At 40.0% G+C, this 13,659-nt stretch overlaps 1 protein-coding gene across 3 annotated transcripts in view; it reads left to right on the top strand.

Annotated features, from left to right (window-relative positions):
- The window catches only part of APPL2 (adaptor protein, phosphotyrosine interacting with PH domain and leucine zipper 2), a 54,398-nt gene extending 41,481 nt beyond the window's left edge, over window positions 1–12,917 (top strand). For 2 of the 3 annotated variants that reach the window (XM_068970128.1, XM_068970129.1), the window contains exons 15-21: window positions 3,574–3,732; window positions 3,894–3,946; window positions 5,815–5,989; window positions 9,879–9,915; window positions 10,302–10,442; window positions 11,253–11,300; window positions 11,861–12,917. In XM_068970128.1, the coding sequence (XP_068826229.1) occupies window positions 3,574–3,732; window positions 3,894–3,946; window positions 5,815–5,989; window positions 9,879–9,915; window positions 10,302–10,442; window positions 11,253–11,300; window positions 11,861–11,995 (748 nt within the window). In that variant the 3' untranslated portion in view covers window positions 11,996–12,917. The remainder of the gene's footprint in view (window positions 1–3,573; window positions 3,733–3,893; window positions 3,947–5,814; window positions 5,990–9,878; window positions 9,916–10,301; window positions 10,443–11,252; window positions 11,301–11,860) is intronic. The other variant, XM_068970130.1, reaches the window with a different exon arrangement.
- Window positions 12,918–13,659: the final 742 nt, after the last annotated feature.

Below are 13,659 nucleotides of genomic sequence, written 5' to 3'. Positions count from 1 at the left end.
CTTGAGAACACTCCAGTGCCCTAATTTAAGGATATCAGTTTACACACAAGTAGCATACTTATCAAGTGCAGCTTTAAGGAAAGCACTTTATGAATGGAAATGGAAATACAGATCGAGCCCGTGGGGCTCCTCTCTGAGCCTCGGACTGGGTCAGTGTCTGTCCTCTCTTTGTAAAGCCAGGCGAGAGTGAGGGGACAGAGCGGAGAACATGCACTGAAGTCAGGAGACGTGGTCTTACCAACAGCTCTGCTCTGAACACAGATAGATGTCCCTGAGTGAGTCATCAACACTCCAGGCCTCTGTCCCGACTCTGACATGAAATGAATTAGACCACCTCTTCCCGCTCTTAAAACACCGTCTTTCTGGGGTGCCAAAGTTAGTAATTAAAAGGTGTGATTGGCGTTCTGAAAAACAGTTTGCAGCTCAGATTCAGTAACTGATTTTTCTCTTCTGCTCTAGAATATGTAAACCACATTCTTAGAAAGGACCCCATAGAAGAATCCCTAGAAAAAAAAGACTAGCCAGCTGGCTGAATCTGCCCAGAGATTGGAAGGGTGACACATGGCTGCCAGGTGGTCTCTGAGCAGTGGAGGGGCGGGGTACTCTCTTAGGGTCCACTCATTAAGGATAAAGAAATGTTTTGATGACAGGGAATGAAGCAGAGAAACTGTTCTTGGGGACAAACTGCGTTCACTTCCAAGCAAATCTCGTGTGGCCTTCACTCGTTCTGCAGTTACTTATATCTGATATTCATTCATTTATCCTGTTGTTCAACACACGTTTGTTAAATGTCCAGTATGTGGCCAGGCAATGAGCTAGAGCATGAAACTTACAGACTTGTAGGGGAAGACAGGCAAAAGGTAAATAAGTTGAAATACAGAAAGCATTATGGTAAAGATAAGAATGCTGTCATAAAGAATAAAGAGGAGACCAATTTAGGGCCTGTCTGGGGAGATAGTATTTAAACTGAGAAGTAAGAGATGAGAAGTAGCCTCTCTTGCAGAGAGCCAGACGTACTGCATTCCCGACATCAGCTGTGGAGGCTGAATGGCAGAGAAGAGCTTGGTGTCTTTTGGGAACTGAAAGGTATCAGTGTAACTAGATGATGGTCAGCCAAGGGAGGCCAGAGAGATGAGCTTGGGAAGGAGGGAGACGGACAGACTGTGAAGGAAGTCAGACTCACACCTTCCTCCAGTGAGTCACTTGTATCACACTCCCCTCTTAAAGACTCCATTGAATAGCAGGTGTGACTCTGTCATTCTGGTTACTAAGGCAGTGTGACACTGTGGGAAAGACTCAGTTCTTAATCTAGCTCGCCCACCAGATGACCGAGCGCATTCAGGATCATCAGCTTCTCTAGAGGCCATGGATTCCTTTTCTGTTAACAGTGGAGGTTAAACTAAGTGTCTCTCCTTGTAGTGATCATCTACTCTTCTGTCTATTGTATCCCTGTCCACTTTCCATTCATTATGCTCATTTGTCAGATACTATAAAATAGTTCCTTACAACATATTAAGTTACTGACACACTTGAGAAATTTGAAATACTGATACACAAAATATCAAATGAATGGAAAGATACTGAGTCTTCTTTTGGTTCAAATAATGTAAGAAATCAAAATACTTTTACTTTCTTTGCCCCTCACAGGCATTTACACTCTAGCTGGGGAGAAAAGACTGTAAACATATGAAAGGTTAAATTATGCTGACACTGGGAAGAGAACAGACAGAGTGAATCACTGTTCAGACAGTGCTCTACTGTCTGGCCACAATCTCCCAACAGCATGTGTGGGTCCAGTCCTAAGCCCTGGAGGCACAGGGAAGTCCAAGACTGTCCTCCTGACTTCCCGAGAAGAAACGCAGGACTGCAGAGGAGGGAGAGGGTCAGGCTGGCTTGCAAGGCCTGGTGGATGGAGGGCGATCTGAGCTGACGCTTGCAGTGTGGGAGAGAGTGGGTGAGCAGTGGAACTGAGGCAGAGTCGGTGGCAGGAGGAGCACAGTGGAGGGCGCACTGAGGGGGGAGAGGGAGGCCCTCAGGAGAAGGAAAGCCAGGTGGTTGAGTGCTAGGCCCAAATGTAGTGTTCATTCAGCAAACATTTGTGAGTGCCTACTGTGTACCAGTTCAGCGTTTCTCATGATGTACTCTGCATAGAAGTTAAATAAGCAGGGTGACAATATACAGCCTTGACATTACTCCTTTTCCTATTTGGAACCAGTCTGTTGTTCCATGTCCAGTTCTAGCTGTTGCTTCCTGACCTGAATACAGATTTCTCAAGAGGTAGGTCAAGTGGTCTGGTATTCCCATCTCTTTCAGAATTTTCCACAGTTTATTGTAATCCACACAGTCAAAGGCTTTGGCATAGTCAATAAAGCAGAAATAGATGTTTCTTATATGCAGAGTACATCATGAGAAACGCTGGACTGGAAGAAGCACAAGCTGGAATCAACATTGCCGGGAGAAATATCAATAACCTCAGATACGCAGATGACACCACCCTTATGGCAGAAAGTGAAGAGGAACTAAAAAGCCTCTTGATGAAAGTCAAAGTGCAGAGTGAAAAAGTTGGCTTAAAGCTCAACATTCAGAAAACGAAGATCATGGCATCCAGTCCCATCACTTCATGGGAAATAGATGGGAAACAGTGTCAGACTTTATTTTGGGGGGCTCCAAAATCACTGCAGATGGTGACTGCAGCCATGAAATTAAGACACTTACTCCTTGGAAGAAAAGTTATGACCAACCTAGATAGCATATTCAAAAGCAGAGACATTACTTTGCCAACTAAGGTCCATCTAGTCAAGGCTATGGTTTTTCCTGTGGTCATGTATGGATGTGAGAGTTGGACTGTGAAGAAGGCTGAGGGCCGAAGAATTGATGCTTTTGAAGTGTGGTGTTGGAGAAGACTCTTGAGAGTCCCTTGGACCGCAAGGAGATCCAACCAGTCCATTCTGAGGGAGATCAGCCCTGGGATTTCCTTGGAAGGAATGATGCTAAAGCTGAAACTCCAGTACTTTGGCCACCTCATGTGAAGAGTTGACTCATTGGAAAAGCCTCTGATCATGGGAGGGATTGGGGGCAGGAGGAGAAGGGGACGACAGAGGATGAGATGGCTGGATGGCATCACTGACTCGATGGTCGTGAGTCTGAGTGAACTCCAAGAGTTGGTGATGGACAGGGAGGCCTGGTGTGCTGCGATTCATGGGTCGCAGAGAGTCGGACACAACTGAGCGACTGAACTGAACTGTGTACCAAGTGATAAATATGATTTAGCTACAGCTCCTGCCCTCAAAAACCTGTCTTAGAGAAAGATACAGGAAGTTAACAGGTAATAGAAGAAGCAGTCTAGCATCATGTGGAATCTCATGCATAGAACCAGCTGTAGGTAGTGGGAATATCCGAGGAATTTTAACCACGGACGTGAATGACATCTTAAAAGATTTACTGGAAGAGTAAGTTAGATCTTCTCCCTTATCTACCTGTAAAAGTCACATAGGCATTTGACATGTATTCATTTGATTGTAAACTTAAGGTCAAAAGGCATTAAAAAAATTTTTTTCCAACTTTGTACTCCAGCCAGAATGTGAAAGGTTCAGAGATGGAAAATGACAAGATAGTTCCGAAAGCAACAGTCGTTATACCTGAAGCTGAACAACTAATTGCGCCTGGAACACCTATTCAGTTTGACATTGTACTTCCCGCTACAGAATTCCTTGATCAGAACAGAGGCGGCAGGTATGGGCTAATAAGGGGGGTTATTTCTGGGAGAATGTCATTCTCCTCCTGCCCCTCACCCCCACCCCCAGAGACCGTCCCCTTCTTGCGTAGAGTTCAGGTGTTACGCATTCTTTGAACTGACGCCCTTGGGATTGTTTTGACTCTGGCTGTCCCCCTAGGCGTACCAATCCCTTTGGTGAAACTGAGGATGCAACATTTCCAGAAGCAGAAGGTAAGTGGCTTGTTCTGTGTGCTTTTTCTTTCCCCAGCACAGAATAATCAGGGCCCTTGAATGTGAAGTCATGTTCCAAAAAGCTTTGACTTGAACTGTGAATTGAAATTATGACCCACAGGTGTTCTGTGTGAAACCTCATTAGGACAGAATGCTATTAGGACAGGTCTAGCGTAAAAACTGGGAGAAGGCAATGGCACCCCACTCCAGTACTCTTGCCTGGAAAATCCCATGGATGAAGAAGCATGGTGGGCTGCAGTCCATGGGGTCACTGAGAGTTGGACACGACTCAGTGGCTTCACTTTCACTTTTCACTTTCATGCATTGGAGAAGGAAATGGCAACCCACTCCAGTGTTCCTGCCTGGAGAATCCCAGGGACGGGGGAGCCTGGTGGGCTGCTGTCAGTGGGGTCGCACAGAGTCGGACATGACTGAAGCAACTTAGCAGCAATAGCAGCATAAAAACTGAGGGGTGGTTGACAGATTTTCTGCACGCATCATACCATTTAGCCACATCCCATTACCTTTTTGTAGCTCCTGCAGAGCAATGTTGCTAAATCTGCTATCATATTACTGCAAAACAGACTCCAAGAGGATAAAATCCAGATGTCATAAATATGCTATTTCATTTTAGAAAACCAAAAGCACAAAAACAACTCATTCTTAAATTTGAAGATGACATGAAATTGGGGGGAAAAATAAAAGGTATTTAATTCATTAGAACTCAGATTGTTGTTGTCTGATTTACATTCTTGTAAGGTACATAACCTGCTTCCCCACAGAGCTGCAGCTCCCAGCCGGGACAGTTTATAAGTGCTGGCAAGGCCTTTTGTTTTAACATGGCTTCCTGACTGAAGCCACAGAATGTCATTAGAATGAAATGCCACTTATTTAAAAGTAGGACTTGTGAAGAGGCAGTCCTCACAGGTTTAGGCAGAAAAATGAAAAATAATGTTATTACATAGGCTGTGCCTCAGATCTGACTCTCTAGCTGACTTTTCACACAGTCCACACTGTTTGTTACCGGTCTAAACAGAAAATATCAAACTTGTAAAAACTGTCTTCATATGGGAGTAACCATTTACTTATATAACATGTCAGTTATATTTCCCTAATGTGTTTTTTTACCAGTTGTTTTTTAGGGGCTAGGATACTAATAGGGAAGACAAGTGAAGAAAATGTAGGCTTCTTACTTTCAAATGGTGGAAAGGAGAACTGTTGTTCTTACAGGAAAGAAACGATCTTTCAAACCTTCTTCATGATTTCCAGTTGTGATTGCTGTTACTGTTTGTCAGGTTATGTGTCATTATCAAGAAGCAAATACTGTAAGCTCATTAGCATCAAGTAAGTTAACAGTTTGAGACCTCCCAGAGTTTATGGAATGTCATCACTGCCCTTCAGTAATAAATGATGTGCATAAATTGAGTGAGATCCAACATCAGGTCTTACTTTCTTCAAATAAATTTTCTTCTATAAGAGGATTTTGTCAGCAGGCCAAATGTTCTATTATCTGGAAAAGCTCATTTTCAGAGAAAAGGTAAGATGATACACTTTCTCTTACATGTGGTCACCTAGAGTTTTAGTGCTAGAAGGACATTCATCTGGTTTCTTTATAGATGAAGAAAAAGGTGCTTTTCTAGTCTAATGAATAGTTCCAAACAGACAAAATATAGACAATAGAAGATTCAGAGCTTTGGCGGTTTGTGGTTTACATAATCAGAGTATTGAGAAGTTTTGGCTTTAGAAAGCCCTCCAGAAAGCAAGGAAAATCAAGTTGGCCTGTCCTCAGACCAGCACGTGTGCCTCTTGTACGTGGGTCGGCAGGCAGGAAGTGAACATGATCCTGAGCAGAAAATGCTCTCTTGCAGACTCCCTTTTGCAGCAGATGTTTATAGTTCGGTTTTTGGGATCAATGGCAGTCAAAACAGACAACACTACGGAAGTGATTTACGAAGCAATGAGACAAGTATTGGCTGCTCGGGCTATCCATAACATCTTCCGGATGACAGAATCTCATCTGATGGTCACCAGTCAGACTCTGAGGTACGTTCAGTTTCATTTTCGGACTTTCTTACAGCTTCTACTAATTCCCTGTTAAGTCACGTCTAATCATCTAGAATGTTCACAGCAGAATACTTGCTTGATTGGATTAAGTGAAGACACTATTCATGTTTCTGCTTTGCTTTTTATAATACATTTCAATTTCATAAGATACACTGGCTAAAAGAAGTGCCCTTGAAGACAAAAGCTCTTCTTTTTAGAAGTTGGTGTTTTTAGCGGTGAGTGAATCCTATCCCATTATGCATAAAGATGCTGTCATTTGAGTGTTTCTCTCTCTCAGAGCTTACAAATGAAAGGGGTTTTGTTTTTTCTTTTTCACCTCAGTGTACTGTGTAATAAAAATTTAAAAACTGTGAAAACAGAACACGAGCCTACCTGAGATAACTAGACCATCACAAGGAAAACCTGGTTAATATTTCTTGGGCTGAAAATAAACAAGTCAAGCCATATCAACTACGTGATTTGGGGTTTCAAGTAACAAGAGCTGTATGAATGATGGCAAACAGTGGTCAAGCTGTGGTTGGCACAGGTTTTATTAAGACCTGCACTCTCCATACTGCAGCTACATGTAATATCTGAAACCTAAGTCATCTGAACTGAGAAGTGTAAAACACATACCAATATTTAAGCTCTCATACTATCATACCCACCTCAAAGAGAAAGCAAAGTAATTGTTATGTTAGTAACATGTCTAGCTGATAATAGTTTTGACCTATTATATTAATTTCACTTGCTTTCACTTTTTTTTTTTTTGATGCAGCTGCTAGAAATTTTTGAATTACATATAAGGCTTACATTAAATTTCTATGGGACAGCAGCACTGCTTTAGAGCCTTATTCCTGACTCTGGCATTTATTAGTTGTTTGAACTTGAGCGAGTTACTTAACCTTTGTGCCTCGGTTTCTTCAGTTATAAAATGAAAACAACCGTATCCTACTCCACATAGTGTTGTCATGAGGAATAAATGAGTTAATTCATGTAAAACATTTACAGCCATGACTAGCACATAGAAAGTGCTCAATAAATGGTAAGTTTCAAAAAAAGTTAACCAGTACTTTGGCAAAAATCAAAGATAATTTCTTCCATTTATTGAAATCAGTCCTTTTCATTTGTTACAAACCTACTAAGAATGAGGGGTTTTTTTAATTATTCATTTTAATTGGAGGCTAATTACTTTACAATATTGGGGTGGTTTTTGCCATACAGCGACATGAATCAGCCACGAGTGTACATGTGTCCCCCCCATCCTAAACCCACCTCTCCATCCTCCCCCCAACCCCTCTGGGTTGTCCCAGAGCACTGGGTTTGAGTGCCCTGCTTCGAGAATGAGGTTCTTACAAATAAAAACTTACATTTATTTAAAGCTTTTCTCCAAGTATGCCCTGGACCTTTCATAGGCATTGGCTCATTGTTCTTACAATCATCACCAAAAAGATTAAATTTATGTAAAAGCACTGAGAAAAAACATAGTGCATCAAAGAACACAATCCAAAAAAAGTGCAAGGACAACACACAGAATGGGAGAAAACATTTTCAAATCCTTTATCTAATACACAGAACTCTCACATATCAACAAAGGAAAAACTCAGTTTAAAAATGGACAAAGGACTATCTATTCCTCCAAAGATATGTAATTGGCCAACAAGCACATGAAAATATGTCTGTGTCATTAGTAACTAACACGTAAATCATATCCAGAACTACTTCATACCCACAAGGATGACTATAGATTTAAAAAAAGAGAAAATAGCAGGTGTTAGCAAGGATGTGAAGCAACTGGAACCCGTTGCTGGTGGGCATGTAAGATGGTTCAGCCACTGTGGGAAGTAACTTGGCAGTTCCTTTGTAACTTAAACATAGAATTCCATTCCTGAGTTGATAGCCAAAAGAATTTAAAACAAGTATTCATATAAGAGTACTATACACAATAGCCAAAAGGTAGAGAAATAATCCAGTGTCCATCAGAGACATTTGATGGTATATACGTACAGTGGGATACTACTCAGCCTTAAAAAGGAATGGAGGTTCAAGAGGGAGGGGACATATGTATGCCTATGGCTGATTCATGCTGATGTATGGCAGAAACCAACACAATATTGTAAGCAATTATCCTCCAATTAAAAATAAATTTTAAAAAAAGGAATGAAGTATATACTACATACTACATATGTAGTATATACAACACAGATGAACCTTGAAAACATTATACTAATTGAAAGACAGACACAAAAAAGCCACATACATCCAGAATAGGCAAATCTACAGAGATGAAGATTAGTGAGAAATGCCAAAAGCTGAGAAGAAAGGAGAATGGGAAGTGACTGCTCTAATGGATACAGAATTTCCCTCTGAGGTGATCAAGCTAGAACTAGATAGTGGTGATGCTTTTTCAATCCTGTGATGTGTTAAGTATCAAGAATGGTCAATTTGATGTTAGGTCTATTTTACCACTATATACACACAAATCCTTGTATGGGAATTCATATGTTTTTAGAAGTCACACAGAAAATCAGATCTTTAAAAACAAATACAGGTTACCTGTTATACACAGCAAACTAAAAGTTTTAAATTTCCATTTATAGAAAACTTTTACAAAATATTTCGGTTATCCCAACTTGAGGGAAATGCTTATGATGTGTATTTTAAAAATTATTAAATTCATACTCACTAATGAAGACATAAATAATTATTTAGCTTTGCAGCTTAAAATTCCATGCATATTTTGTTAACCACCTCTTTGAAATTTATGGAGGTTCTTATCCCGGTTTTACAAAGCAAATGAGAGAAGTCACGGTGACTTGCATAAGATCATAAAGTTAGTATCCAGGAATTTAGTCTTGGGCCCTCTGATGATAAATCTTGTGTTTTAACAAATATAAGTGTATATTTTTCAAATTGTTACCATGGGGTGGGGGACAGCTTTGTTGAAATATAACTTAACATACTGTATAATTTACCTATTTGCAGTGTTTTTTAGTATGTACATATTTGTACAACTGTCACCCAGTTTTAGAACATTTTCATCATCCCCCCCAAAAAAACTCACACCCATTAGCAGTCACTCCCTTCCCCTGCAACCTGCTCAGTCCTAGTCACTAATCTGTTTTAACAGATTTTCCTATTCTGGACATTCCATATAAATGGAATTATAACCATCTTTTAACAGAGCGAATAGATATTTCACTTTCACTTATGAAATAGCACATCAGTAATAATTTATATACACAATACTATGTTTTAGAAAGTAGAAATTTTTATCTATAAAATAACAGTAAATTCTCTAAGGTAGTTTTCTCAGACATGGATGATCCTTAAAATGCTGTTAAGAGAGTATCTAGAATACCTTCCTAAAGTTACTCCTCCTACACCCAAACTGACAAGTTTGGTTAAATCTGGGAACAGCTCTGTTAAATCCCTTAACTGTTCTCACCTCTACCCCATGTTTTTGAGAAAACTTGTTAAAACTGAGAAGTATATGTTTCTGGTACTTTAAGGGAAACAGGCTGATAGGAATTTCTGAGGAGGCTGCACAGAGTATTACCCATCCATGTTAATTTTTCTGGAGAATAATAATGCTGCCTCTTCGGATAAGCACTAAAATACTGTGAAATCCACTATTTGCCGTCATCTTCCATTAAAGATGCCCTGAGGTTTAACTGCATAGGTTCGCTCAAGGCAGAAACCAGAGCACTCACTCCCTTTGGATGGTCCCATGGTGCTCTCACCTTGCCCTCAACCAGACAAAAACATGGAAATAGAAAGTTTTCATATTTAAAGTTTTGTGTGGTTTCCTTCTGAAGTTCTACAAACTCATCTAAGAAAATAATTTTATCCAACATTTGTGATAATAATGAATCTCTTAAATTTTCAGGTTGATAGATCCCCAGACTCAAGTAACAAGGGCCAATGTAAGTACCCTGTTGCATGCTAACTGTAGTGATTACTCTTTAATTCACTTTTGTAGTCACCTGAAACAGTGTGCACTTAAAAAAATTTACTTGCCAGATTAAATGTCACTAGTAATGTGCACTGTTTTTATGGAAAGTGAAAGTGAAGTCACTTAGTCCTGTCTGACTCTGTGACCCTGTGGACTGTAGCCTACCAGGCTCCTCCATCCATGGGATTCTCCAGGCAATACTGGAGTGGGTTGCCATTTCCTTCTCCAGGGATCTTCCCGACCCAGGGATCAAACCCAGCTCTTCTGCATTGCAGGCAGACGCTTAAACCTCTGAGCCACCAGGGACCCTAATTCCAGTTTGTTGCATAGTAATAGTCTATTCCTGTTTTTTTCTAGTTTGAACTCACCAGTGTCACCCAGTTTGCTGCTCATCAAGAAAACAAGAGACTGGTTGGCTTTGTGGTCCGCTTGCCTGAATCCACAGGTGGAGAGTCTCTGAGCACATATGTTTTTGAAAGCAACTCAGAAGGCGAAAAGGTCTTGTTATTTCCTTCATCTAAAGATGCTGCAAAAGTGGCCGAAATAGCAGCTCAGTTGGGATAGCATTAGACCGAAGATGCCAAATTTCAGTCCAAAGATAGATATTTAAAGGGTTATTTTGCACAAACCTCTTCAGCATTTAGTTAACTATTCTTCAGGTCCCCACTGAGAAGTTTAAGAATAGCTCCTATGAAGGCCCCACTGAAAATTGGAGTAAAATTTCCATATGGAAAGTACTTATCAAGCAAAAAGAGTGAAGAACTTTAATGGTGAAATATAATTGCTTAGGAGAGATCAGGAAATGTTAAAAAGCAGTTCACCTCAAATTTCTTCTTTGCAAAAAGTTACAATGGAGAAAATCTTTTCTCAGGGAGGAAACCAACGAAGCAGATGTGAGGAAAGTACATCTAAACTGTTCTTTGCTTTAGTACGAAACTTTGTGGCTGCCTCTGCTACTAGAATTAATCAAAATGATTCAAACTTCTTTCATGAGGTATCTGTTAAGCACTGTGTGTATGAACATGCAGTGGCTAAATATGGCTGAGAGGAAAAAAGTACCCGGTAAGAATTTCCGACTGTTTAATACGGTCAGTTTTCACTTAACATTAAGTGGCAACAGCAGGCCAGTCCAGGTGGATGCTAGTGTTCAGAAGCCCCATCTGATGAACTTCCTGCAGCCAGATCCTCTGCCTCCGTGGTGATGTGAGCAGACTGTGACCTTGCTGTACTTTCAGAGTCACATTTTCTTCTAAAGTTCTTATCCTTTTCTGCCTTTGCCAAACACTGCTTGTTTTTTTTTTTTTGCAGATATGTTATGCTATTAATTTGGGAAAAGAAATCATTGAGGTTCAGAAGGTAAGGTTCATTTTAGTGCTGGCTGAACAACTCAAAGTTATCTGTATACTTACCTTTCTCTCAAAAAGAAAAGCGATGCTCACTAGGCAGGGTGGCCACGTCTGGGACTTCCTTTTAAGTCTTCTGTGTGCCAGGCATTTTTGATCAGCTAGTTCCTGTCACTAGAAACACATGGCGTTGCTAACAAACACCACGGCTACAGCTCCTGCAGTGGTTGGCTGGGTTTCCTGTTTCAGATTAAAGGACACTAACCAGTATCTGCCGTGTGCTCTAAGGCCTCACTCCCCAGAGTGAAAGAAATTCCTCTCTGGACTCTTTCCACAAAGATGATTCTTGAGTTTGCTATGTAAACGATATTTTGGCTGACAGGTACAACTTGGCCTAGTTTTTGGGAGAAGTAATACAATTGAGGTGTGTTTTTTTAAGAGATGCAAGAAGGCATACCTAAGAGTCAGAAGAAATGAGGCTAGATTACAGAATATAATGACAGCCAAACCAAAGGGGTTTTAAGTGCATTTTAAGTGTTTTCTTTTCTCCTTCTTAAACTCCCGTAACTTCAGGATCCAGAAGCACTGGCTCAATTAATGCTGTCCATGCCACTAACCAATGATGGAAAATATGTACTATTAAACGATCAACCAGATGACAGTGATGGAAGTCCAAGTGAAAATAGAGGCGCAGAATCTGAAGCATAACTTCCTTGTGCCTCTGGGTGAAGAGCACCCAGGAAGGAGAGCTACCTCCTTAAGGGTTTTCAACTTCTCTGATACATACAGGCACACCACCTGGTTTCAGAATGCTGACAGTCGCTTGTGGAATGTACTCTTGATGCCTTGATACTGAGACTTGGGAGGGAAACAGTAAGAAATGGTTGACAACATACCCATCTACAAATGTTATTTTAGGTGCTTTGTGGTAAGTCCTTTCCTTAGATTGCATTGTTCAGTGCTCAGAATGAAAGCTATGAAAAAAAATGCATTGTTCACTTTATTTCAATGTCATCTCTTTTTCAGTATCCTTTAAAAAAATGGTAAAAGTCTAGATTTATAATTTGATAGACACTAAATATTTCCTATTAATATAATCTATTTTTCTATTTTAATGAAACTGTAAGTGCCTGTCATTCTGAATTGGTCTGTTTATAATCAAGTCTGTCTCATCATTTTGACCTAACAGAATTAATTTGTGCAGTCAGGTGATGAGCCCTGTGCTTTGAAGTCCACGAGCGCTAGCAGAAACGCAGGTCTAGTTCTGTTAATTGTTCAAACATCACACAATAAAAAGACAAGCAGATTAGTACCACAAAAGATGTCTGATTTTACAGTGGAACCTTAACGAACCAGCATTTGCAAGTGTATGGGCCTTTAGATACTGTTTTTAGGGGTGGAGCACCATGGACAGTGTACAGCTCCACTAATTTCTATTTCTTCTGAGCCAGACCCTCCTTAAAGAAGGGACCAATGAATTTTTAAACTCACTTGAAGCACAGCTGGCCGTGGGGCTTGGTAGAAAAGTTCCTATTTTCACCCTGACACATAGGTTCCAGACATCCTAGCCCATTAGGAAATAAGCGTAATGATCTTTAATTGATACAGTGTATTTAATTATAACCAAGCTCAACAGAAATACCACTGTCTTTGTAATAAATTAACCTAGCAATAAATGCTAGCAAATAAAAACTATCATTCTGTTTCTTTTTCTTTTTGTGGTTATTCTCTACAACATCCATCAAAGAAAACTAAAGTTGTTTCTGTAGCTTTAACAGCTAATTAAAAAAAAAAAAACCAAACCCCAGGACATAATGAAATCACAGCAGAGGGTATGTATGATGCAAGGTGAGTCAAATAATGAGATCTCAAGGCCAAATTTTTAAAAGGTGCTGCTTTTTAAATGAATTAATAAAACAACTTTTGTAACTCAAAATTAAAGAGGCACCATCAGAAACACAGTGAGCTGGTCAAAACAGTATGAAATTATACACCATAAAGTCACAGCATAAATATAGTAGCTCATAGCTCAGTAAGTTCTGACAAGCTTCAAGAGCTACACCCTCTGAATTCTTGCTTAGAACTGTTCAGGGTGTAAAATAATATATCTACATAATAAAACTCAATAAAAATCGATGTTTTTAATGTAAAAATTTAATAATGTGTAGCCTATGGAAAGTATGCAAGTTTCTTAAAAGATGAAACAGAGCTGCCATATGATCCAGCCATTATCAGTCCTAGGTATGTATCCAGTAAAGATGAAAACTAAAAGATTCATGCAGCACTATTTACACAATAGACAACTGGCTTAAGAAGATGTGGCAAGCACACACAGGCATATTACTCGGCCATAAAAAAGAATGGAATATTGC

This window comes from Capricornis sumatraensis, chromosome 4 (assembly GCF_032405125.1).
Source record: "Capricornis sumatraensis isolate serow.1 chromosome 4, serow.2, whole genome shotgun sequence".
NCBI lineage: Eukaryota > Metazoa > Chordata > Mammalia > Artiodactyla > Bovidae > Capricornis > Capricornis sumatraensis.
Note: the sequence above shows the minus strand (reverse complement) of the source record. Positions and strands in the feature narration are given on the sequence as shown.